General features: G+C 46.3%; 1 protein-coding gene across 1 annotated transcript; it reads left to right on the plus strand.

The window, feature by feature from the left end:
* The first annotated feature begins 583 nt into the window (after positions 1-583).
* On the plus strand, positions 584-26,686 carry LOC115180187 (protein-methionine sulfoxide oxidase mical3a). The gene is made up of 31 exons (XM_029742064.1): positions 584-927; positions 2,128-2,501; positions 2,903-3,110; positions 3,281-3,397; positions 3,536-3,637; positions 3,832-4,088; positions 4,699-4,956; positions 5,092-5,207; positions 5,475-5,601; positions 5,665-5,758; positions 5,865-6,012; positions 6,420-6,616; positions 6,893-6,993; positions 7,096-7,194; positions 7,352-7,486; positions 7,997-8,098; positions 8,328-8,414; positions 10,071-10,184; positions 16,287-16,473; positions 18,006-18,136; positions 18,375-18,447; positions 19,107-19,350; positions 19,750-19,876; positions 21,352-22,090; positions 22,200-22,300; positions 23,970-24,236; positions 24,723-24,816; positions 24,951-25,001; positions 25,592-25,691; positions 25,874-25,947; positions 26,055-26,686. The coding sequence occupies exons 2-31, from the start codon at positions 2,163-2,165 to the stop codon at positions 26,240-26,242; spliced, it is 4,977 nt and encodes a 1,658-aa protein (XP_029597924.1). The 5' UTR covers positions 584-927; positions 2,128-2,162; the 3' UTR covers positions 26,243-26,686.
* The last annotated feature ends 437 nt before the right edge of the window (positions 26,687-27,123 follow it).

Here is a 27,123-nt window from a genome sequence, read left to right on the forward strand (position 1 = left end):
TGCATGTGTGTGTGTGTGGTGGGGAGCGGGCATTATACTGAAGGAGTTACTGGGAATATAGTATGGATCAGTGAAGGTGATCAGGTATTAGCTGCAGCGTAAGCCATGGGGTCAGAGGTTAGCCACAGTGTTCAGCCATAGATTCAGCCCTGTGTGACTTTTTCATCCACCCTCTCATTAGGCTTGGGTCTTCAGCTAGGGAAAACATTGATCATTTTGGGTTAGCAAAGATTCATATGACCGTAAGTTGAAAATTGTGGGTAGGCCTATAAACGTGTATTTGCTCTGTCATGTGTAGGTACCTCAGACAGAATGTATAACCCAACCCTTCTCTCTGACAGCACTGGAGGGTTTGGGTTTTGTCCATATGCACAAATAGGCCTCTGTCTGTGTGTTCTGTTCCCACATACCCACTCTGTATTTGTGTGGCTATGAGCGGGATCTCTCTCCCTCCGCGCCACGTTCTTACAGAATGATCTCTCTCTTCTGATCCCTCTCCTCTTTAAGCTTGTTAGATCCCAATCTGTTTCCCAGGGACACCGTGAGATTAGGTGTGTGTGTGCCCGTGTGTGTGTGCGGGCGTGCCCGTTTGAGTGTGTAGCCTATGTGAACATGCTGTGTGGGGAGGAGTCTGTACTTGGCTGTTCCCTGACCTTGGATGAGAAAAGTGTCTGGGTGTGAGAGAGCGAGAAAGACAGACTTGGAGAGTTTGGCATCAACATAATGCACATCAAACTATAAGGAAGGGGAGGGGACAGACAGAGACAATGGGGGCTGCGGTATAGGCTACTGCAGTGCAGGTTTGTGGGGTGTTGTTTCTGTGGCTGAAGAGAGATTTGCATTAGGATTCTGAGGGACACCTGGCAACCCGTGGCTGAGCTGAGGAGTGACGATGTCTGTACAGGCCAGACGACAACACAGCATACAGTAAGTCCTACACAGCAGTTTGTGTGTGTTCTTCTGTCAATGTGTGTTTGCGTGTGTACTTGAATGTGTTATCTAGAACGCATTGTGTGGACATAATGGACGGACAATACTGAAAGAATGAAAGCTTGTTGATGTCCAAGGTAATTACGTAGCATGTCTTACACACTTACACTATCCATTTTAGATGAGTTTATTACTTATGTAAGGTTGTTAGTCTTGTGTGGTCATTTGCTGCTGTTTATTTCCCTTTGGGGGATTAATAGAGTATCTATCAAATGTTCTAATTCAATCTAATAAACTACTATACTGTACATCTCCCCCTGCTATGCTGACATTGCAGTGTGTGTGGGTGCTGGAGTGTGTGTGTGGGTTTCTCTTGGTGCATGGTACGGATGGATCCACTATGTATGAGGTGCATTGTGTCCCCAGCCCTCACCCCACCCCCCCCACCACACACATTCCCTCCCTCTTTCTCTTTGTATTGTCAGGTGACTGCTTTGGTTATTGTCCCAGTCTTAGAATATGTGCCCACATCCCTTCTCCTCCCCCCCAAGTCCTTATATTTCTATATTTTTATTGTGTAAAAAGGGAATAGTTGATCATGTATTCAAATGATATGAGATAATGTTGGCTGATTATACCATACAGGATATACTGTATAATGTGCTTTCTGTTCACACACCTACGTGCAATGAATATAATGCGATAGCAGGATATAGTACACTTTTCTGAGGGCTTTGATTGTGTGACAACCAGTCTCAGCAGCAGATATACTTCATTACCCATAAGCCCAGTGCACAGCATGGAGAGCTGGTTTATCTGGGGTCTAACAGTATAAGAACATCTCTGGCCCTACCTCCTAGCAGGGGGCCTAACATCTGATATGCACCCAGCTCAGACCGAGAACACCTTAATATATATATATATATATATATATATATATATATATACACACACACACACACACACACGGCTACTTGCAAACTTAGAAATGTACTTAGATGTTTTATAAGCAATTTATTACGCATGCAGCCTGGTCACATATCTGTTTGTGCTTTTGCAAATGCCAACTTCATTGCTGTCATTGGCGTGACAAGGAGTTGGAACGATAACACAAACAGACTGGCTATTAGGCATGGATTCTACATGGGAAGTCAGTGTGGAAAATTGGAACGTAGGCTCTGTCTTTTCTCTCTCCAGGCAGCCAATGAAAGAGCCCGGAACAGGAAGCTGAGATGGAGTTCTCAGGGTGCCCTGCTGCTGCTGCCGGTGTTGCCAACGAGGCCCAGGAGGCGGAGAAGGAGGGCCACGCCCAGGTTCTATTTGATGAGTTTGTCCAGGCGTCCACCTGCAGAACGACACTCCATGCCTTCAACCTGCTGTGTGAGCACCTTCAGCTCACACACACACACACAGAGCCAAAGACATACTCCCCGACGCAGCCGCAGCGGCCTTTCTACCACACCCTCAAAGAACGGCTCAGCTACTGGAAGGCCAACGCACTGTGGGCCAAACTGGACAAACGGGCGGCCCACCACGAGTACGGGAAAGGCCGTGTCTGTGCCAACACAACGGTACTTATTAGTCATTTAATATCTGGGATTTAAAATGTTCAAATACATAGCACAAAACAAGCACATTTATTTGAGTATTTGAATGGTTATTTGTCCAAACGAAATAGCCTACCACACAGAATTTTCAAATATTATTTTGTAATATTGAGTCAGTATTTTCAAATACTTTCCAAGTGTATTTCCAAATACATTAAAATATTCAACTGCTTGTCTTTTCGATTAAAAGATATCTGAATACTTACATTCAAAGTACGTGAAAGTAATTGAGATATTAGAAATAGTATTTGAACCCAGGTCTGATATGTATAGTATATGGATGTCAAGCGTGTGTGGCTGCACAGCGTGTCTATGTTTAAGTGTGTACGTTTCTAGCTTCTCATCTCAGCTATCCTCTCTCCCAGTGTGTGATCATTGGGGCGGGGCCGTGTGGTCTGCGTACAGCAGTAGAGCTGGGGTTCCTGGGGGCCAGAGTGGTGCTGCTGGAGAAGAGAGATGCCTTCTCCAGGAACAACGTCCTCCACCTCTGGCCTTTCACCATCCATGACCTCAGGGGCCTCGGGGCCAAGAAGTTCTACGGAAAGTTCTGTGCTGGAGCCATTGACCACATCAGTGAGTATAGAATGATCCTTGACCCCTGAGTCTCCATGGTTACAGCAATGGGGCTTCAATGTTCATTAGAGAATCCTCTCTCTCATACCCTATTTCTCTCGCCCTCTTTCTCTCCCTCTCTCCCTCCCTCCTCTCTCTCTCTCTCTCGATCTCCCTCCTTCTCTCTGTAGGTATACGGCAGCTACAGTTGGTGTTATTAAAGGTAGCTCTGTTGTTGGGGGTGGAAGTCCATGTCAACGTAGAGTTCAAGGGACTGGTGGAGCCACCTGCGGACCAGGAGCAACAGAGTAAGACCTGCCGTGTGTGTGTGTGTGTGTGTGTGTGTGTGTGTGTGTGTGTGTGTGTGTGTGTGTGTGTGTGTGTGTGTGTGTGTGTGTGTGTGTGTGTGTGTGTGTGCTTAATGCCTTTGTGTGTGTGTGCATCAGAGGTAGGCTGGAGGGTGGAGGTGAAACCCAAGTCTCACCCTATTAACACACTGCAGTGTGACGTGGTGATCGGAGCTGATGGACGACGGAACACACTGCCAGGTAAATTATCTAGTAGCACCTACTGAAACACTGAACTGAAACAGCAACAGATCTCATGCAGCATCAGTCAGACCTCCCATCACTGAAAGAGCAGATTTCTTAGTAAATGCCTTTATAGGAAGGGAATTTTTCTAGCCCTCTGATCCCAGACTTCCTGTTTGCCATCACATCCTGTCTCCCATGTGTCCAATCAGGGTTCAGGCGTAAGGAGTTCCGGGGCAAGCTGGCCATTGCCATCACAGCTAACTTCATGAACCGTAACACCTCGGCTGAGGCCAAGGTGGAGGAGATTAGTGGAGTGGCCTTCATCTTCAACCAGAGGTTCTTTCAGGAGCTACGGGATGCCACGGGAGTGGACCTGGAGAATATAGTGTACTACAAGGACGACACGCACTACTTTGTGATGACGGCTAAGAAGCAGAGTCTGCTGGAGAAAGGAGTCATTCTGCGGGTAACAACGCACACAGACGGGCCTCCCGAGTGGCGCAGCGGTCTAAGGCACTGCATCGGGAGACCCATGAGGTGGCACACAATTGGCCCAGCGTCGTCCGGGTTAGGGGAGGGTTTGGCCGACCGGGATGTCCTTGTCCCATCGCGCTCTAGCAAGTCCTTGTGGCGGGCCCGGGCGAATGCACGTTGACTTCGGTCCCCAGTTGTATGGTGTTTCCTCCGACACATTGGTAGGGCTGGCTTCCGGGTTAAGCGAGCAGTGTGTCAAGAAGCAGTGCGGCTTGGCAGGGTCGTGTTTCGGAGGACGCGCGGCTCTCGACCTTCGCCTCTCACGAGTCCGTACGGGAGTTGCAGCGATGGGACAAGACTGTAACTACCAATTGGATATCACAAAATTGGGGAGTAAAATATATATAAAACAACGCACACAGACACTTACACACACACATACTGTATGACACACTGATACAACTGCATTGACTGTGTCATTATTTTGCTCATGTTGGTCTCACTGCTGTGTTACTGCCCTGATTTTGACTGTATAACTGTGTAATTGTTCAAACATTGATTGCATTCTATTGTACTGATGTTTACTCTGTCATACCTATCAGGACTATGCAGACACAGAAACACTTCTCTCACGGGGAAACGTGGACCAGAATGCACTGCTGGCCTATGCCCGCGAGGCGGCGGACTTCTCCACCAATCACCAGCTGCCGTCCCTGGACTTTGCCATGAACCACTACGGACAGCCTGATGTTGCGTTGTTTGACTTCACCTGTATGTACGCGTCAGAGAACGCTGCACTGGTCAGACAGAGACATGGACACCATCTACTGGTCACGCTGGTGGGAGACAGCCTTCTGGAGGTGAGGAGCGAGGGAGAGTAGAAGAACGTTCATGTCAGCAATCCTGATGTACTCTGAAAGTAATTCTGTTGTAAGTAGCATATGGTTGTAATGTGGGTGTGTATGTGTCTGCTTGCGTGTGTGTGTGTGTGTTAGCCATTCTGGCCCATGGGGACAGGTATAGCACGGGGGTTCCTGGCAGCACTGGATTCTGCCTGGACGGTACGGAGCTGGGCTCAAGGCCTCGCCCCCCTGGACTTACTTGCTGAAAGGTGAGATGGCAGGTCTGCAGTTAGGAGAGCACGCGCACCAGCAATCAGGGGAATGGGCACACTGTCAAATTACACACTGTAAAACCTATAGACAAACACACACTGCCAAACCCACACAAACATACATGACATGCCAAAATCATTGATAAACACACACAGGCACCTCGGCTAGGAAACCAAATGATCATTCACCTGATTCCATAACTAAATAATCCTCTCTCTCTCTCTCTCCTCTAATTCTCTCTCCACTCTCTTTCTTTTCTTCAGAGAGAGTCTGTATCGTCTCCTTCCTCAGACCACTCCAGAAAATGTCAACAAGAACTTTGGTCAATACACTGTAGACCCAGCTACCCGCTACCCTAACATCAACCCTCAACTCATCACCCCCGCACAGGTATACACAGGCATACACACACACACACAGGTCTGATGATGATGATGATGACAATCTCTGTAGGTGGGCCATCTAATATACACAGGAGAGAATGGAGGTTCAGGTGTGGTCCAGGAACCGCAACCCCGATCCCCCTTGCCGAAGCTACTACGACAGGGTGAGTCTGACCCTCTGAGTAATGAACGGTACACTAACATAACTCTAACCATTGGCTTGATCAGCATCTTCAATCATATTTGTTTTCTTCCTATCTGGTTCCCCAGAGTCCTTCTCTCGCTCCAGTAAGCTTTTGTCGTGGTGCCAGCAGCAGACGCAGGGTTGCCGTGGCGTTGCTGTTAGCGACCTCACTACTTCCTGGAAGAGTGGCCTAGCTTTGTGTGCCCTCATCCACCACTACCGACCTGACCTCATGTGAGTCACCTCTGACCTCTAGCCTCCTGCTCCTCACAAATCACCTCGTCCCAAAGGTAGCATTCAGGCGCAATGTAGTTGGACTGGAACGTTACCAATGCCTCACTTCTCAGCCCACCTCTCACCTTTCAAACCTTAGCCTTACTTCCTTTTCACGTAAGCTCAGGTGTGTGTGTGTGTGTGTGTGTGTGTGTGTGTGTGTGTGTGTGTTTGTGTGTGAGAGAGGTGAGGCTGATGAGTCAGAAGACCATGGTCCTGATTAGTGCCCTTTTAATTACCTGATTGGATCAGTGCCTCTCTTTGTCCACTTTCTCTGGTGTGTGCGTTTGTAAAGTGTGTCTATTTGCACGCGCGTGTGTGTGTGTGTGACTCTCTTACTTTGACTCTTTCGTCCCATCTCTCTGCAGTGACTTTGACTCTCTGGAGGAGGACGAGGGGGAGGTGAATATGAGGTTGGGGTTGGAGGTGGCAGAGAAGGAGTTTGGCATCTCTCCTGTGATGACTGTAGAGGAGATGTCGTCTGTCAGCGAAACGGACACTCTCTGCATGGTCATGTACCTCAGCCAGTTTCACCAGCTCTTCAAGGGGGCACTGCCCCCAAGTGGTGAGTTTCTCAACCACAGTAGTCAGCTTAAGAGCTGTTCATGCTCAGTTCTCCTCATCACCCTCTATTCTTATCCTACCCTGTCTTTACAGAATGTTCAATACTCTCCTTCATCTCCAGCCCTCTCCTTCAAAACCACTTATCTACAATGCCTCACTAAGCAAAAGCAAACTGGTGAAACTGTTTCTATTCCTATCACCTGTCAGTGGTTGTGAAGGAAAGGAGATGAGGAAATGGCCGCGCATGACTGTTGTTCTCCTCTTTTCTTTTCTGTAGAATCCCAGACTGAGAGCCCAGATGGGAGGGCTGCTGTGATCAGTCCTGCCTCTCTCCTCAGCCGCCTGGGCCACAGCCCGTCCCGCAAGCGCAACCCCAAGGTACACACCCCTATTTGTTTACGCAGGGACTCTGTTTGTCTTTGTGTAGGTGTATAGGTGCATGTGTGTTTTACATGTATTCGTCTGTGTCCCTCCCATCAGAAGGAGAAGGATGCGGTGGGGAAGAGGAGGAAGACCGGTCGGCCATGTCTGGAGGACGTGAAACAAGATCTCAGATTAAGATCTCAGGACAGTTATGAGGTGAGAGGTGTAACCTGTAGCCCTGGGTTAGGTAACAGAAATTGTAACTGCCGGTAGTTGCAATAATGTGAAGTATTTTAGAAGTTAAAACAGTAATGCAACACCTTTGGCCTTAAAGTGACACTGGTCAAACTCTCCACCATTCTGCCTTCCACAGGAAGAGGCTGCCCTGTGCTCTGTGGGTGGAGCAAGCCAGAGCAGAGTGCGCTCGATGGCCAATCAGCTGCTGGCCAAGTTTGAGGAGAATGCCACTTGCCCCTCCTCCACGCCAGCTGCAGCTCTACGCAGACAGGTGAGAGGGGGTGGAATTCAGAACTCCTAGCTGCTAAGAGTTTTCAGGTGTTTCTAAGAGTGGTTTCCCTCGCTCAAAGTTTTAAAAAATACTCTTATTGAAAATAAGTGCTTTTAATCTGAATAAAGGAACTTCTGCAGCACGACTTCTACAGCACGGTCTGTCATCAATAGCTGTTGGTAGTTTAGATCCTCCAGGTGTGAGCCGACTGACTGACTTCCTCTTGAGGTTTCAGAGGATAAGACAGATTAGCTGCACTGGGATGGGCATTTTGGGTCAGGGCCAATGGGACTCACTGAGCCATGGAGCAGTAAGTAAGGGTTAATTTGGTTGAAGGGAGCAGCTGTGGTTGCAGCAATATGGGTTAAGATCAACCGGTAGTTAGGGTTAACAGTGGTAGCTCTTGGCCTAGGCCCTAGACTCTTAAGGCTGTGGTTGTAGTATGGTGTAAAGGTAGCCGTGGCCGTCCCGGCTCCACAGCCCTCAATCCCTCTACTAACTGACCACCTGGGGGACTCCATGCCCACGCTTCCACCTCCTCCAGCATCCCCTGACCCCCAGGCCCAGCCAGCCCTTGTGGCCTCCGCTGCCACCTGGAAACAGGTAAAAATAGTAAGTCCCCCACCTGCTTCACTTGTGGTTCTTAGAGGACTGTAGTTATATAGCTGAATCTCTCTGTGTCACCACATGGGGGTGCATGATGTGTGCGGTGTAGTTCAGTCGCGTGGCATTTTGTCATAGCCCTTTCTTAGCCTTAGAGTTCCCTAGATATTACAGTATTTCCCTATTTCGCTACGTCAACCACCCACTCACGATGCCATCTAAACCCCTCTAACACCAGAAGAAGCGCACGCAGCAGCAGGAGCAGATGAGTTTCAAGTACAAGGAAAAGGTCAAATGTCACACTCTGCCCAGCAGGGGGGAGCAGGTAGGCCACCCCCCCAGAGGATTCTGGGTAACGTAGTTGTGTGTAGACCAGATGGCATGTAGACAAGTAATGATGTCCCATGCCACCCATAAATGTTCATAGACTCCCCAAGTTCCCAGTAGCCATCTGTAGACTAATGTGTGTCATTGGTGTGATGACTTTTGAGGTCTCTTCTCGGCTACATCAGTGGTTCCCTGATATATCTTCAGGACAGAAGAGACCAACTGTCAGAATTGTCTTTCGACAGGTGGCGTCAATCCTACGCGACTCGCAGTCCGTCAACCAACAGACGAATGTTGCGCTATCTGGCGTAAGACAATGAATTGTTCTAGCAGTGTAGTGAAAACAATACACTGAGAGAACAAATCAAATCCACGTTTAGATCTTGACCAACAGACGAATGCATGGTGAACGTTGGCAGTAAGCGTTGCCCACGGTCAAAGCTTTAACCATACCCCTAGTGTGGACTTACCCCATCCATAGACACTAACTACCTTTAGCGCCAATTGACGATAGCATAGCCCCAAGGCTTGCGCTAAACATTAACACGCATCGCTTGCGGTACGGTTTTGGAAACATACGGAACCCGTCTTTCATATAAGCAATAAATCATTTTCAAAAAATCACCATGTTAAATGACTTACACACCTTTTTAGGGTTAGTGTTCTCACACAGCCATATCCATGTTGCAGTGTTTGTTTGTGGAAAACAGAGTGGACTACCTGTGCTAATTAACTATCCATGTCTCCGTACACCTCTGGGTAAACTGAAGACAGACGCCACAAATGTGTCGTCACTGAAAAAGGCAGTCGGCTGCAACTGGAATATGTATTTTTGAAATGATTTTTGATGTGATATGAAAGGGATTTGTTTTTCTGGAACCATATCAAAATTGAGAATTGATTCACATTTAGATGGATTATTTGGCTGTTTTGGCTTCCAGAACCAATTCAACCTTTAAACAGAACATGTACGATCATTGGACTATAAGGAGTAACGTTGGGCTCCATTAGGCCATTATTGGGCTAGTGTGGACCGTAAGTGGGCTACAACTTGACCTATAGTCATTGAGTTCAATCTATGGGCCTCAGGGCAGTGTCAGAGGGCTAAATGATACTGTAAATCATATTAACAACTGTTGTTTCAGAGAAAGAGGATTAATCTGGACTGAACTGGAGTCAGAGTACATCTTGTTTGGTCTTTAAGAAAGTATATTTGTATCATTTACCGCAGGGCATGTGGCATGTGACAACACTGCAACTGAAATGTTCCTTTTTAAGATTAAAAAAATCAGAGGTCTGTGAATGGTTTTTGTTAATGTTTGCACAGCCTTCTTTCCTCGGACTCCTCTCTTATTTGCCTACAAATTCAGTTTGATTGGTGTGAGATAAGGGCCTAGTGATAACATTTATATTTATTATTTTGGACAATGATTACACTGCAACAGAAAGAGGGTTAAATGAGTATAATGATAGAATCCAATAGGGGTTTGATGCTTCTAGCTTTGTGGTCCATTTCCCCATCCATAACACCACATCAAAACTCTCTGTTTATGGCTCCGATTGTGTCATCCCTAGTGAGTGTGTCTGTGTGTGTTTACTGTTTGTTCTGTCCTTCGTCCTCATCCCGTCTGTCTTTTCTCCTGTTGTTTTTTAGAAATATGTTCAGATGTACACAGGGGGAGTGAGCTCATTGGCTGAACAGATATCCAATCAGCTTCAAAGTCAGGAGTCACATTCACCCCAGCACACTCCTGATAGGAAGGAAACGGTAAGAATTGATTTGAATGAGTCGACTCACCTATACTAATACTGTCGATAGGCCGAAACTCATCCGGCATTGGATTATACCTTATCTAGGCTTGTTCTGAGGTAGGTCGTTTCCATGTAAAAGTACCCATGAGCACCAACATGTGAAGTTCATAGGAGCATGTCAAATGAAAGCTAGGAGTCCATTTTTATTTTTTTATTAAGGCATATATACATTTTTCAAACATTTTCCATTCCAAAAAATTGGAATAAACAAAGGCTTTGATTTCTGGACAAACAGATGGAAAAGGGGTCTTTAGAAAATATCTCCCAGAAAAAGTCTTAAAGGTATTATAAATGTATCAAAACACAATAATGTTGAAGTAAAGACCGCTGCCAACTAATATCAACACTTATATTTAGTTTTGGAGAAATGTCTGTAAGTTTAACATTGCCTTGTGCTGTGAAATTCTGTACCAAAAACCCACATATCTTGAAGATGTTTTCTAATTTCTCCCTCATGAGGAGGGAGGATAACGAAAGTTCACAGAAGTAACAAGTAAAGGTATACCTATCAATTAGTTATAGTGTTTTTACCAGTGGTGTAAAATATTTAAGTAGAAATACTTTAAAGTACTACTTAAGTCATTTTGGGGGGTATCTGTACATTACTTTACTATTTATATTTTTGAAAACTTTTACTTCACTACATTCCTAAAGAAAATGATGTACTTTTACTTCATACATTTTCCCTGACACCCAAAAGTACTTGTTACATTTTGAATGCTTAGCAGGACAGTACAATAGTCCAATTCACACACTTATCAAAAGAACATCTCTTGTCATCCCTACGCCCTCTAATCTGGTGGGCTAAACACAAATGCTTCGTTAGAGTTCAGTACAGTACACAGTATGTATTTGGTATTTTATTAGGATCCCCATTAGCTTTTGCGAAAGAAGCAGTTACTCTTCCTGGGGTCCACACAAAACATGAAACATTACATAATAGAGAACATTAATAGACAATAGACAAGAACAGCTCAAGGACAGAACTACATCAATTTAAAAATGGCACACATAGCCTACATATCAATACATACACACAAACTATCTAGCTCAAGTAGGGGAGAGGCGTTTTGAGGTGTTGCTTTATCTGTTTTTTTAAAACCAGGTTTACCGTTCATTTGAGCAATATGAGATGGAAGGGAGTTCCATGCAATAATGGCTCTATATAATACTATATGCTTTATTGAATTTGTTCTGGATTTGGGGACTGTGAAAAGACCCCTGGTGGCATGTCTGTTGGAGTAAGTGTGTGTGTCAGAGCTGTGTGTAAGTTGACTATGCAAACAATTTGGAATTTTCAACACATGAATGTTTCTTGTAAAAATAAGAAGCAATGCAGTCAGTCTCTCCTCAACTTTTAGCTAAGAGAGACTGGCAGCATAGTATTTATATTAGCCCTCTGATTACAATGAAGAGCAAGACTTGCCTCTCTGTTCTGGGCCAGCTGCAGCTTAACTATGTCTTTCCTGTACAATAATCAAGATAAGACAAAACTAGAGCTGGCAGGACTTGCTTGATGGAGTGTGGTGTCAAGAAAGCAGAGCATATCTTTATTATGGACAGACCTTTCCCCATCTCGAAGAGCACACTAGAGTTGAGTACACTATAATGTATTGTACTGTACTATAATGTACTCTATTGTGCTGTACTGAACTCTACTGTGCTGTACTCCACTGTGCTCTACTGGGCTGTGTTTTGATATCCAAACTTGTGAAACAGACATCGATGATTGGTTCAGATTTGGTCGGGTCCAGACCCACCAAATTTGGTCTTGTTTGGGGGCAGCGCTCATTAAAATAATATAATAATAACCAAATATCTAATGGAGGATATTGCATATTTATTATACCATGACATTCTGTATTGAGTGCACAAGCTTGAGCGTTTTTTATTGGCCTAATAATAAAGCTAATTTAAACAGTAAAAATGTATTACCTTTTAATGTGGCATGAACACACACAGTTATGGTATTTTCATCTGATTGTCAAACAAATCACTTCAAAAAGTAGTCTACCTGCAGTGGCGGTTCTAGACCATTTGAACTGGTGGGGGGCCAAGCTGGGGCCAGTTGTACTGTTAGAGGGGCCAGTTACATTAGACGTTATTGTTGTCATATCGTTTTCTTCACTGCATTGCAGGCATTAGCAGGCAAAAGACCATGTTCATAATCAACATCGTTGCCACTGGATGTAAAAAAAGAACGATAGCAAAAATTAGTTATGTAAAAATTACACAAGGGGGTTCAAAATTGTTGTCACAGGGGCACTGCCCCCCCAGTACTGCTAGTGTCTACCTGTGCATGTTCCTCCACTCCAAAATAATTCCAGCATCCAAACTGCACGTATAGGCCCACTCGCGAAATTTGATGATTAAATGATAATGCCCTCGAAACCAGTGTTTGGAGGATATATTGGCACGGGTGTTGTTACCGCAAACCGTGCCAATATATCCTCCAAACACCGGCTTCGAGGGCATTATCACTTTTATACAACGGGTTACGTACATATTCATATAATGATTGACATATTTTAATTTTAAAAAACGTTATTTTGATGAATTTATTCATACTATGTAATCATTCCACAAGATATAGTCCCGAAACAAATCTAAGGATGCTACCCAAGCCGGCTGGTCGTTCGTTCTATTGGTTCGGTTGCCAGTCTTTTTGTTCTGTATCTACGGACGCGACCCAGTCGTTCGTTCTAAACGTTCTTATCCCACGCTAGCTAGCCAACTACGGCTAACTTACAGTCACGTCAAACAGTGCAGACAGAATAACAGTAGCTGCATTTGTTTAAGCTGTTTTCTAGTGACCATTTATTTGGATACATCCATAAAAATGTCCTAATGAGGCACGATTTGGCCTGGCATAGAACATGTGCTCTCTCATCAGGACACTGTTGTTCAGAGGAGCTAGACAACAACACAGCTAACACAACAACTTCCAACTGACGCTGGAAAGACTGCAAACTAGCCGCACTTCATTTCGTTTTAATTTTTTTCAATTGACATTTCTTTGTATATATCCATAAAAATGATGCCATCTGAATCATGATTTCGCCTGGCTGAGAAACGCTGCCTGCCTCTCTCTCTCGTCCAGACCCCGACACTTTCATTACGACTGGACAGCTGGAGATCTAATTTGACTATTGAAACAATATCGCAAATGTCTGAGAGACAGACCGCAAGGTTTATACAAATCTCCTCTGTTAAAAACGACATTTAATCTAAAAGAAAGGTGAGATAATGTCTAGATGCTTTTTATAGTGGGGATCAAGTTTTGAACGTCCCTGCCTGGGTTGATGAGACAGTGAACTGGTAATCAGATGGAACAGAGTACATAGTCATTTTAATTTCATAGATTTAGCCGGTGGTAATTTGTGGATCATAAACTGGGTGGTTCGAGCCCTGAATGATAATTTACTGAAAACCGTGGTATATCAGACAGTATACCATTGGTATGACAAATATTTATTTTGACTGCTCTAATTGTGTTGGTAACCAGTTTATAATAGCAATAAGGCACCTCAAGGGTTTGCGATATATGGACAATATACCACGGCTAAGGGCTGTGTCGTGCATAAGAACAGCCGAAAACGGGAAGGTGTATTATCATAAACATCAAATAGGTTGACCCGTAGCCAGTCTGTAGTGGTAAATAAAAAAGGTGAGTAAATTCTGATTGCAGGTGTTGTGCTGAAAATCCCCCCACCCTTCGCGTGAACGCGCACACACTCCATTCTTTAATGCTGGGACTTGCTTGCTAGTTGAGATTTCTGCTTTTCACTCTGTTGTCAGTTTAGCCTACATTTCACTGATTTTAGTAGAAAGCATTTTTTATTTGTGTCCTTCAATGCTGCTGTCAATGATCACCTTAATTAAGCTACGTTTCATTGTTTTTTTAATGGTAGTTCTATCGCAGGGGAGGAACTAGTAATGTCTGCAGTTTTCAGGTTGGCTAGTTGTTTCAAATGTATTAGTCTATAAATAAATATCTTTGGCAAAATTCGTCATCTCTCCCATGGCTTATTCGACTAGTAGTTGTTCTGAAATGTTTATTGCTTGCCTACATTTTACTCCCTCTATGTTTAATATAACACACATACATTCATTATGAATGTCGGTTGCCTATCCTGACGTGAGGTTTGTTCTATAGAAAGTATTTGACTCCAGCAACAAAATGAAGGAAATTAGAAGGAGGAGGATTGTACTTTCTATAGAACAAACCTCACGTCAGGATAGGCAACCGACATTCATAATGAATGTATGTGTGTTATATTAAACATAGAGGGAGTAAAATGTAGGCAAGCAATAAACATTTCAGAACAACTACTAGTCGAATAAGACATGGGAGATGACGAATTTTGCCAAAGATATGTATTTATAGACTAATACATTTGAAACAACTAGCCAACCTGAAAACTGCGGACATTACTAGTGCCTCCCCTGCGATAGAACTACCATTAAAAAAATCTAATGAAACGCAGTCTAAATTGTGCTACTTAGATCAGTGAAATGTAGGCTAAACTGACAACGGAGTGAAGAGCAGAAATCGCAACACCTGTCGCGGTGGAAAAAAGAAACGCTCCCTATACTTTCAATGCATTTTTATTTTAAAGTGGGTTGACAACGTTTACCCTCCACTAGGCCTACACTACTGCCGGTATCCTACCCTCTCAGCCATGGCAATTTTAAACACATGAACACACTCAGAATAGGTAGCCTACATTCAATATAATACATGAGTTGAATCAAAGTAGGTTTTGAGGTGTCCATAATTCATGAGTTAATGTCTTCACAGATCGTGTGACATAAAACACGACCTTCCTTTCCTTAGATTAATGACAGTGTTATTTGTCATTATTAGGCATTTAACATTTGAATTAGAACAGTGATATTCAACCCTGTACAAACCATGGATCTTGGACATCTCGGGAAAATGCACTGTATGTGTAACTTTGGCTACGTAACGTTTCATTATGTTTCGCCGTGAAACAGTTTTCATGGGCACACAAATCCAATATAATGTAGTCCTATACCATTGCAAAATCGAATGCTTCTAACAGAAATAGTCAACTATAGGCCTACTGTCAGTGATTTATAGGCCAACTTGTTGGATGGATTGGATGCGCATTGGGGTCCAGCTGTAGGCTAGTTGTCTAGTGATATTGTCGACCATCATCCGCTGATCCCGGAAAGACAATTATTATTGATAGATAATAATCAAGCTAAATAAATGGTCTACTACTTCTGGCCACTGATGGCACGGAGAACACCAGCACCCACCAGATAAACAAAGCAATGAGCACTCTAAACAGCTGACTGACGAAATCTAACAATTATAAATCAACGGAGAAGTCTAATGCATTGGAATAAAGGCATAGGTATTTATTTTGTCAAGGACGCATGGCAAACAAATGTCTCATTCAGGGAAGCTGAGCCCCCCCGCTCCCCGTAATCCGCACCATGTTTATTATACCTTTTGTGTACCAATTTAGGAAACATCACCATGAAAAGAATGACATTCATATCCGTAATTATACATTTATGTGTGGTACAGATCAGGGACCCATAATCAAATTCCGTTTCCGCAATTCTGTTGCCGGTTGTTCAATAACCAAAAAATATATATATTTTTTCCCTAAATCAATGTGTCATGTCATAGTTGACACCTGATTCTATCTGCAGACATCGTTGATTCTTAATGTATCAGATATTGAATCGACTTTGAAATCAACTTTGAAATCAATGTTTGGCATATATTTTAAGTGAAAAATCTGAATCTCAGCGCAATTCCGTAACCTCTTTGGTAGTAAGCTAACTCTGAAGTGAGGTGATTCATCTATTACAGCTTATTTCCCCCCCATCTCTCTCTCTCTCTCTTCTCTCTCTCTTCCCTCTCTCTTCTCTCTCTCCCCTCTCTCTGTCTCTCTCTGTCTCTCTCTCTCTCTGTCTCTCTCTCTCTCTCTCTTCCCTCTCTCTCTCTTCTCTCTCTCTCTCTTCCCTCTCTCTCTCTCTCTCTCTCTCTCTTCCCTGTCTCTGTCTCTCTCTCTCTCAGGCTGCCGTTCGCTCTGTGTTGGCAGGGCCAGGAGGGGCCAGTGACGTATGTTTCTTCTGCAGTAAGCGCGTGTACGTGATGGAGAGACTCAGTGTTGAGGGACTGTTCTTCCACCGGAGCTGCTTCCAGTGTGACCACTGCAGCTCCACCATCCGCCTGGCCTCCTACGCCTACGACCGGCCTAACGGTGAGCCCCTGGGGAGGGAGGAGAGTGAGACCAGCGACCTGGGAGGGGTGAGGGGGTGAGGGCAAGGAGAGGGTGTCACTGAGCTCCATAGAGTTAGAGAGCAATGGTAAAAGTGGGTAACTCCAATGAATGACAAGGGCTGCCCTACCACACACACACACACTGAAAATACCACTACCAGCCCAGCATTGTCTTGGCACCGAAACACTGCTACAACTTTTTATATGCTCTACCACAACTTGTGTTATCTTGAATGCAGCTCTGACCTGCAGTTCATGAGGGTTAGTGACACTCAATCATGCTGATTTTACACAGATTTCTCCAATCTGCACTCTGTGTTGATGTTACACCGCGTGATCACTTTGTAAGGCTTCCAGGTTATCAGCAGACCAGAGACCAACTCCGTTAACACATGATGAGCACAAACTCAGTGTGTTGTTTACTGCTCCGTTGGGGCCTGGGGCTCCCTGGACTGACTGCGTGGTTGTTTATCTTTGATTACCGTGGAATACACAAGGTGCAAGAAAAAAAAGTGGTTGTGCATTAGCAGTTTTTCGCTTCTTATGTCAAGTCACTGACAGTCACTCAATTAGCCATGTCAGCTAACATTTTTTTAGATTAGGGGGCCCCTAATTGGGTAGAATTGCAGGAAATTTGTGGTAAAATTGTACAATTTTCTTTTGGCCCCCTGGCAAAATGTGTAGGACTGCAGGAAATGAAATGTAAAACTTAAATGTTTATTTCCGCCGTGAATAGGAAGGCCACCAAAATGTTTTGCCCACAAGGTGGGGGTGGCCCCCCAACCAAATCTCACTTAGGGCCCACAAAAAGCTATGGTGTGTGTGTGTGCGCGTGTGTGCATGCCTGCTTGCGTAACTGTGTGTGTGTGTGTGTGTTGTACCTCTTAGAGATGTGCTGTGTGTTTGTAAATGGAGGGGGGGTGGGGGGGTGGGGGGGGCAGATACAAAAGATGTCAGTGATGTCATGTCAGGAGCTGATTTCTAAGTTTAATTCAAACCCTTCAACCAATCAGGGATGAGGTGTCACATGATAGCTGTTTGAGTGTGAGGTGGGAGAGGAGTGTAGGGTAGACTATATATGAAGTGGTCTGTCAGTGTAGGGACCAGATCGAGTGTGTCTTCCTGTCAGTGTGTAGACCGGCGCTGTTTTCTATGGAGGAGTCGCACTGTAAGACACAACTCTATTTCATTCTCGCCATTCCTTTCCGGGAGGCTGAGAGATGTAGCTTTTCCTCAATGTCAAGGGACACTGTTTTCTTTGTGTGGAAATGTGAATAAGATTTAGCTGAGGATGAGACTTGTAAGATATGTAACACTGTTTTCTCTGTACTTCTACTGTAGTTAGATAACACTTTGTTTTTGTTTAAAGTTCTTCTGTAAGATGCATGGGAGCTGCAGATCTCTCTGTTGTGCGGTTCTAAATCTGCAATTCTTAGTGTAGCGAGGTTCTTAAACTGCTGTGTGTAGGGCGGATCTATGTATAGTGTTCTAACACGTTGGTTCTGTGTGTAGGGAAGTTCTACTGTAAGCCTCACTATGAGGTCCGTCTGGTTGGGCCGGTCCAGAGGAAGAGAGCAGCCCCTCTGACCTCCGATCAGCCCCCAACCCCCTACGAACGGACCCCCTCTCAGCGGACCCTCCTGGTAAGGACTTCTGCCTTTCCCCTCGTACTCTGGCTAAATGGAAGCTCTGATATTTGTTTAGACATAGCAATTAAGGTTTCATTTAATGACGAGCTCTCTCTCTGTATATTATATTGTTTTGAGGAGAATACATCACGTATGTATGATGGTTTCTGTAGATCAATACAGTGATCCTTGGAAAAATGTTTGGTAAAATACTCTTTTTTTTTTTTTTTTCTTCTTTGACCCCTCCTTCCAGGAGTCCCCAGCTGCTCTGTCCACTAACCCTCGCTCCTCAGTGACTGTGGTGACAGCAGATCGCAGGTCCTCAGGTAAGCCAAGAGGTTCATGTATCTGTGTCATGTGTGTGTTTTCAGTCGTAATGCTTGTGAATGCGTGTGTAAAGAATGTCCTGAGTACCCAAAGAATGTGACATTGACTTTGGCTAAGTGTGTGTGTGTGTGTCTGGTGTGTGTTTGGTGTGTGTGTTTCTCAGTGGCGTCTCTGATTGGGAGTGGGTCCGGCTTGGTAAAGCGTGTGTGTGTGTGTGTGTGTGTGTGTGTGTGTGTGTGTGTGTGTGTGTGTGTGTGTGTGTGTGTGTGTGTGTGTGTGGTGTGTGTGTGTGTTTCTCAGTGGCGTCTCTGATTGGGAGTGGGTCCGGCTTGGTAAAGCTTCTGTGTGTGTGTGTGTGTGGGTGTGTGTGTGTGTGTGTCTGGTGTGTGTGTGTTTCTCAGTGGCGTCTCTGATTGGGAGTGGGTCCGGCTTGGTAAAGCGTGTGTGTGTGTGTGTGTGTGTGGTGTGTGTGTGTTTCTCAGTGGCGTCTCTGATTGGGAGTGGGTCCGGCTTGGTAAAGCTTCTGTGTGTGTGTGTGTGTGTGTGTGTGTGTGTCTGGTGTGTGTGTGTTTCTCAGTGGCGTCTCTGATTGGGAGTGGGTCCGGCTTGGTAAAGCTTCTATGTGTGTGTGTATGTGTGCGTGCGTGTGTGCACTCAGTGGCATCTCTGATTGAGAGGGAGTGTGGCTTGGCTAAGCGCGTGCGCGGCACGCCAGAACGTATAGAGCTGGAGAACTACCGTGTGAGCCTGGGGAGCCTGGAGACTGAACCGCTAACAGATGAGCCGGAGGAGGTGCCAGAGGAGACGCTGGCCAATTACAACCTCAGTCTGCTGGTGACAGAGGAGAAGAAGGCCAATCACAAGCGCAGCCCATTGCTGGACAAGAGCAACAAGGGCTCCAGGTCAGCATTACAAAAACAAACATTTATCTGTATTTCTATCTAGCGTGTCCTCTTTCTCTCCCCCTCTTTCTCTCTCGCTATCAATCTCCCTCTGCCTCTGTCTTTTTCCCGCCTCCTCTTTCTCTCTCTCTCTCTCTCTCGCTATCTATCTCCCTCTGTCTCTCCCTCCTCCTCTTTCTCTCTCTCTCTCTCTCGCTATCTATCTCCCTCTTTCTCTTTTTCTCCCTCTCTTTCTCTCCCCCTCCTTCTCTCTCGCTATCCTTCTCTCTCGCCATCTATCTCCCATGGCCTCTCCCTCTGTCTCTCTCCCTCTTTCTCTCCGCCTCTTTCCCTCTTCCCCCTTTTCTCTTGCACACACACTTACACACACACACTAATTGCCTTCCTCTCTCCTCATAGTTCGGAATCAGAGACGGAGGAGGAGGGGGAGAGGCAGCGGGCTCTAACCAATGACCTGGCGAGAGACTCCTGGAGGAAGGCCATGGAACTACACGCACGTCTCCGAGGAGAGAGAGGAGACGACGAAGAAGAGACAGAAGAAGGAGAGGAGGAAGGAGAGGTTGATGAAGATGATGAGGAGGAGGAGTTATCTAGTGATGGTAATTGTGCCTTTTTCTCTGTTTTCCTGTGTGTGTCTCTATGTGCTGTCAGTCAGAAAGATTTATTTTTAGACTAGTTTCCTTTCCTCTCTCTTGTTCTCTATTCTGGTCTCTCAAACCTCTTTCTCTCGGTATCTGTGTCTGTGTGTCCTCCCTCCCTGTCCGTCTCTCTATCTGGTGTGTCTCCCCCTGCTGGTAGAAGGGGAGTGCTCTCCGTGGGAGAGGGAGCGTCACTCAGGTCTGTGGCTCCTCCCTCTAGAAGAGGTGGAGACAGGTAGCACCGCCACAGGAGAGAAAGCTAACAAAACATGTTTATCCTTTTTACTATGGTAATTGTTTTGTTACTAACCATTTAGCATGTTTTGTTGTGTCATTGAGAATAATGACACACTAGTAGGCAGAAATGACAGTAACATCCTCACCTATTGCTCCCCATGGACTGACACAAGTGATTCTTGCACCACTGTCCAATGGTTTTGGTGGCTGTGGTTGCCCAAACCTTATTAATAATATCATTTTCCTCATCAAGTCTACAGTGTTTCCAAACAACGGCCAAAAACCCTAATACCTACTCTAGCTCAATGCCAACTGTGGCTCACAAGCAACATTTCCTATAAGACACAGGAGGTTGCTATCTAGAATTTAGACTTTCTCTTTACTTCCCCTCTCTCTCTCTCTCTCCCTTACTCTCTCTCTCTCCCTTCCGTCTCTCTTACTCTCTCTCCTCATCCCTCTCTTTTTCCCCCTCCCTTTCTCTCTCTCTCTCTCTCTCTCAGAGGAAGGATCATCCCCCCTCACCGCTGAGGAGGTAGCCTCGTTGGACGAGTGGCAGCAGAGCACACACTCTCCAGACACACACTCTCCAGACACACACTCTCCAGACACACACTCTCCAGACACACTCACGCCTGACACACTCACGCCTGACACACTCATACCTGACACACTCATACCTGACACACTCATACCTGACACAGACACGCCTCACATACAACTGCCTGACTCGACAACACCCGACACACACGGTCCACACAGCCCCACCAGTGTACCCAATATCACCTTCTCCACTCCAGCCACTGCCTCAACACCATTCACACCCTTAACGTCACATGCACCCACACCAATGTCCTCTGTCTCAATTCCAGACTCCTCTGTCTTTACCTACTCTTCCCCTAACTCCTCCACCACCCCGGGCTGCTCCCCTGGTCCGGAAGTGGGAGAGGAGGATGGGAAAGAGAAAGAGAGGAAGGAGAGAAAAGAGCGAGAGGAGAGGGAGAGAGGGGGTAAGGAGAGGGAGAGGGTGCGTGACCCCAGCAGTAGTTCGGGGATCGGTGTGGGCGGGAGCTCCACCACCTCTACCTCGGACCCTCTCACCTCTCCCTGCATCCCTCCCCCCGCCCAGCACAGGGCATGCTGGGATAGCCTGCCCCACCCTGCTGTGGAGGCGGAGTCACTGCAAAGTCCCGCCCCTCGCCCTGCCCCTCGATTTGCCCCCGCACCGATCATGGCGTCGGCTGTTGTGCGGGGGGTCGGGGGCAAGAAACTGAATCCGTGGGACGTGGGTGGGGGAAGGGGGCCTTCTGCAGGGGGGTCTGTTGGAGGGGGGTCTGTTGGGGCAGGGTCTCTTGGGGAGCAGCTGTGTAAGGGTGAAGTAATAGACCCCTTAGAGGACATCAGCCCCCCCTTGTCCACCCTGAAGCCCCTTAAGGCAGTGCCCAGAGACGAGAGAGAAATCGGGAGGAAGAGGGAGATGGAGAGGAGGAGGGAGATAGAGAGAGCAGCCATTGGGGTGGGCTGGGAGGACATGAAAATCACCCTAGGAAGGGAGCCTCTCCCAGGGAAGAGCAGAGGAGGTCTGGACCCCAGCAGACTCACAGAGAGCCTACCTCCCCTCCTCCTCACACAACTCCAGGGGGGTTCCCTCTTCCCTTCACGTAAGTGCCGCAGGGACAACCAGTCCCCCAGACAGAGTGTGTCTGAAGCGGGCATAGGAGAGGGTGGACCCCTGGGCCTGTGGAAAGCTGTCATCTCTGGCTATAAGAGGGACAGGAAGAAGAAGGTCAGGACTTCCCTTCCCAATACGACAACAGCCCCAGGCCCCAAAGAGCAGGACAAGAGGAAAACTTCTGCAGAGAGAAGAGGTAACATACACACATACACACACACACACACACACACACACACACACACACACACACACTGGTGATCTGGTATAGTGAATTCCTAAGGTGAACCTCTGTGTTTGTGCAGGTGTGAAGTTCAGGGAGCGCCAGAGCTGGTCAGAGCCGGAGGAGTCAGACATCACCTGCTCTGTTGTGATGGAGAGATGCTCCATGAACCCCAAGGCCAATGTAAGAACGTCACTACAAACACTACCACTGATCTTAGAGCAGCAGGCTGACATTACACTACAGCTCTGACTGTGGGAGTCAGTGATGTCACTACAGACCTCTGTTCAGCACCTACAGCTCTGTGTATGCCAGCAATCTTTACGGTGATTGTTTGGAGGAAATTCATTCACGCTATAGGAGGCTGATGTCGTATGTGTTAGGGGATATCTGGTCTTTGTTGTCTACCATATCATCTCCTGTCTTCAGAGGCTCAGGTAAATCTTTTAATGGATGAATGTTTTCAGCTTCGTCTGGAGCTGTTTGACCTAGCGTCAGACCTTCAGAAGGAAACCATTGAGGAGGAAGAGGAGAATGAGGAAGGGGAGGTATACTACTTTGTGGCAGTACGATGCAGGGTGTTGTGTCCTAGTCTAGTTAGAGATAGTTACAGCAGAGTTACTGAGAGAGGTTACACTTCTCCCATTGTGTAGATGGGTCGTTTATAGCTGTAATAAATAGTTTGTAAGTTCCGATTTAGAGTACGTTTTGTGTGAACTAGACATACCATATATTGTGTGCCCTATTTTGATTGTTTTTTGGTCTTCATCTTTCCAAGTCTGCATATGTGCCTCATGCCCTGGCCTTTCAGAGGGCGTATGCCATTAAGGTAGTGTGAACATTCCCATTAAGGCAGTGTGAACATTCCCATTAAGGCAGTGTGAACATTCCCATTAAGGCAGAGTGAACATTCCCATTAAGGCAGTGTGAACATTCCCATTAAGGCAGTGTGAACATTCCCATTAAGGCAGTGTGAACATTCCCATTAAGGCAGTGTGAACATTCCCATTAAGGCAGTGTGAACATTCCCATTAAGGCAGTGTGAACATTACAATTAAGGCAGTGTGAACATTCCCATTAAGGCAGTGTGAACATTCCCATTAAGGCAGTGTGAACATTCCCATTAAGGCAGTGTGAACATTCCCATTAAGGCAGTGTGAACATTCCCATTAAGGCTGTGTGAACATTCCCATTAAGGCAGTGTGAACATTCCCATTAAGGCAGAGTGAACATTCCCATTAAGGCAGTGTGAACATTCCCATTAAGGCAGTGTGAACATTCCCATTAAGGCAGTGTGAACATTCCCATTAAGGCAGTGTGAACATTCCCATTAAGGCAGTGTGAACATTCCCATTAAGGTAGTGTGAACATTCCCATTAAGGCAGTGTGAACATTCCCATTAAGGCAGTGTGAACATTACAATTAAGGCAGTGTGAACATTCCCATTTAGGCAGTGTGAACATTCCCATTAAGGCAGTGTGAACATTCCCATTAAGGCAGTGTGAACATTCCCATTAAGGCAGTGTGAACATTTCCATTAAGGCAGTGTGAACATTCCCATTAAGGCAGTGTGAACATTCCCATTAAGGCAGTGTGAACATTCCCATTAAGGCAGTGTGAACATTCCCATTAAGGCAGTGTGAACATTCCCATTAAGGCAGTGTGAACATTCCCATTAAGGTAGTGTGAACATTCCCATTGGCTGCATCAAGCTGTTCTGTGCTCTGTGCTGCGTCCTTATCGTCCCTAAACCTCAGTAGTGTGTATACTCAGAATTTGCTGCTGTGGTCGAATCTTAAGTGTGTGTGTGTGTGTCTGTGTGTAGCCTGCTGACTCTCTCTCTCTCCTACAGAGGCACGTGGGGAAAGAGAGGGAGCTGGACAGCTCCCCCCATATGGATACACAGCGGAAGTCATCGTGCCCTACGGAAGTGGTGGGGGTACTGGTGCACATGAAGGACCTGAAGGACCCGTCCAGCCTGAATGTGTCAGAGGCCATGTTCCACAGAGACAGAGACCCAGAGGAGGAGCGGCTAGATGCCAGGTTAACACGCAGAGTACAGAGGGCAGCGCGCAAACAGGCCAAACAGGAGCAACTCAAGAGACTGCACAGAGCCCAGGTACGATGTAGGTTTCTCCTGTATGTGTGACTGTGCGTATGGTTTGTTTGAAGTCGCATTGATATTATAGATGGCGCTAACATGCATCTTCTGTCCTGATCTTGTCCACATTCTGATTGTGCCCACATTTTCAGAAATATGTCTAGTCGTGGTATTAAAATATCTCATATCCGTCCACTGTGTCCACATTCTGACCAGATTTCCTGGTCCCTCCCTGTATGCAAAAGATTTGACAGCTATTCTTTTTTGATTTATTTTAAGACACATGTTGATTGGAAGCTATGAAAACAAAGAGTCAGTTTACCCAATAAATTACTGGGAGTTTATACATCGAGTGTGCGACTCTCTTTGTTTTTATAGCTTCCAGTTTATTCCCCGTTAGTCAGCACCTCTACACCAATCAGAATGTGGACAAGATCAGGACAAATAATGCATGTTAGAATCAGGTATAAACAGGGCTTGAGTGTATAAAATGGGCCTTGTCAGATGATCCAAAGGCAGTTGGAGCAGGTGGAGGAGAAGCAGAGGCAGCTGGAGGAGAGGGGTGTGGCTGTGGAGAAGGCCTTGAGAGGGGAGGCAGGTAAACACACTATTTATAAACCTATTTGACATCATGGTTTGTTTTACCTATATTACTCTTAGTTAGTTTGACTAAGGATATGATCAGTGTACGTGTGGTCATGTGGTCAACTGCCTGGTATGTTCTTATTTTAGACTACTGGGGAGAGTGGAATGACAGTGAAGAGCTGGACTTGAACCTGGGAGGTATGTACCTCACATACTATGCTGTATTCCATCCAGTGGATCTGCTGAGGGGAGGACGGCTCATAATAATGGCAGGAACGGAGCAGATGGAATGGCATCAAACACCTGGAAACCATGTGTTTGATGTATTTGATACCATTCCACTGATTCTGCTCCAGTCATTACCACAAACCCGTCCTCCCCAATTAAGGTGCCACCAACCTCCTGTGATTCCCTCCAACTATTAATTACCCTCCAATCTTACCCATGGTTCCTTACACTCCTTCTCTCTTTCCCCCCCACCCCTCCCTCTCTTTCCCCCCACCCCTCCCTCTCTTTCCCCCCACCCCTCCCTCTTTCCCCCCCACCCCCCCACCCCTCTCTCCCTTCCCCCCCCCACCCCCCCACCCCACACCTCTCTCCCTTCCCCCCCCACCCCTCCCTCCCTTTCCCCCCCACCCCTCCCTCCCTTTTCCCTCCCTCCCTTTTCCCTCCTACCCCTCCCTCCCTTTTCCCTCCTACCCCTCCCTCCCTTTTCCCTCCTACCCCTCCCTCTTCCCCCTACCCCTCCCTCTTCCCCCTACCCCTCCCACTTCCTCTCTCTCCTTTAGTCATGGGCAGGCAGGATGATCCAGCTCTGATGCAGCAGTGGTTCAAGCTAGTCCAGCAGAAGAACTGTCTGATGCGCTATGAGTCAGAACTCATGATATTGTGAGTATCTATATGACCTTTGACCCCCTATGTCACCACTGGACTCAAATATATGAGCACTGATGACGAAATGGCAGTATGTAGTATGACTGGGTGCAGTATGCAAATATCTGAGTCATCAGTGTCTTTGTGCTCGACCCTGTGGACTGACGCGGTCTCCATGGCAACTGTCTCTCCCTCAGCGCTCGGGAACTGGAGTTGGAGGACAGACAGAGCCGTCTTCAACAGGAGCTCAGAGAGAGGATGGCCGTGGATGGTAAGTACACTCATACATATGCAAACACACGTCATACAGTACCATAACGCTCGTAATATATTCTCTGTTTTCAGCCTTCTCTCACTCCCTCTCTCCCTCTCTTTCAGACCACCTGAAGGGTGAAGCAGAGCTGGCTGAGGAGAAGCTAATCCTGGGGGAGATGTTGGAGGTGGTGGAGCAGAGAGATGCTCTGGTGTCCCTGCTGGAGGAGCAGCAGCTGCAGGAGAGCCAGGAGGACAGAGGCCTGGAGGCCGTCATGCTGTCCCGGGGCCTGGGCCTGCACAACTGGGCCTGAACCTGAACAACTGGGCCTGAACCTGAACAACTGGGCCTAAGCACAGACACGTCACTTCCCCTCTAAAGCTGCGATCAGGGTCACGGTTGTGAGGTCACTTCCCCTCTGATACAATGTTATGACCAGTATCAAGGTGGGACTGTGTCTGGATGATCAGTTTTTAGAATTGGAGATGTTTCCCCAATCCCCACTGCAACACACATGCTGCTATACCCCTGACTGACTGACTAGCCTCTGAGACTGATGGCTCTATGCTCACTATACTCACCCAGGCTGTTATGGCGATATGTGGCATGTTTGAATGATTTGTATTGTTATTTATTAACCATTTAGAAAAATGTATATTATGTAAAAAGAAACGGTACTCATTTTTTAAAACCTTTTTAAAATGACATGAATGATGTTTTACTTCACACATTGGATAATAAAGACATTCTGACATGTCATGTTTGAACATTTGAGATGATAAGGGGGACTCCTGTAGGGGAGAGGAAGACCTGGGGCTGGGGATTCCACTGAGATAGGGAGGGAAACTTTTTATGCAGTCTGCCTCCTGCACAGGTGTGGATATTATGTTTAGTCAGAAATAGCTGCTGAGATTACTCTGTTTGTTCATTCCTGTCTAAACCTGCCACTTGTATGAAGGGGAGTGGCAAGATATAGTATGTGAAGGAGTCTGTGGCTCTGGCCCCCAAAGCACATGGTTGTAGGCATGAATCCAGGTGCCTGCTCTGGAGCATGGTCTGATACTGAGGACTTCACTGGTCTGTGAGTCAATGCCACCTGAGGGAGTGGCTGCCACACAATGATGGCTGATTGGATGGGAGGCGGTACATTCCACGGGTTCGAAAACGTGGACGGCAACTGTTATGGAGAAAAAT

The sequence above is a fragment of the Salmo trutta genome, chromosome 40, assembly GCF_901001165.1.
Source record: "Salmo trutta chromosome 40, fSalTru1.1, whole genome shotgun sequence".
Taxonomy (NCBI): domain Eukaryota; kingdom Metazoa; phylum Chordata; class Actinopteri; order Salmoniformes; family Salmonidae; genus Salmo; species Salmo trutta.

Coding starts and splice junctions, on each gene's coding strand:
- LOC115180187 (XM_029742064.1), top strand. CDS start 2,163: ATGGAGTTCTCAGGGTGCCCTGCTGCTGCTGCCGGTGTTGCCAACGAG. Junction 3,111..3,280: donor TGGAGCCATTGACCACATCA/GTGAGTATAGAA, acceptor TTCTCTCTGTAG/GTATACGGCAGCTACAGTTG. Junction 5,759..5,864: donor GCCGAAGCTACTACGACAGG/GTGAGTCTGACC, acceptor CTGGTTCCCCAG/AGTCCTTCTCTCGCTCCAGT.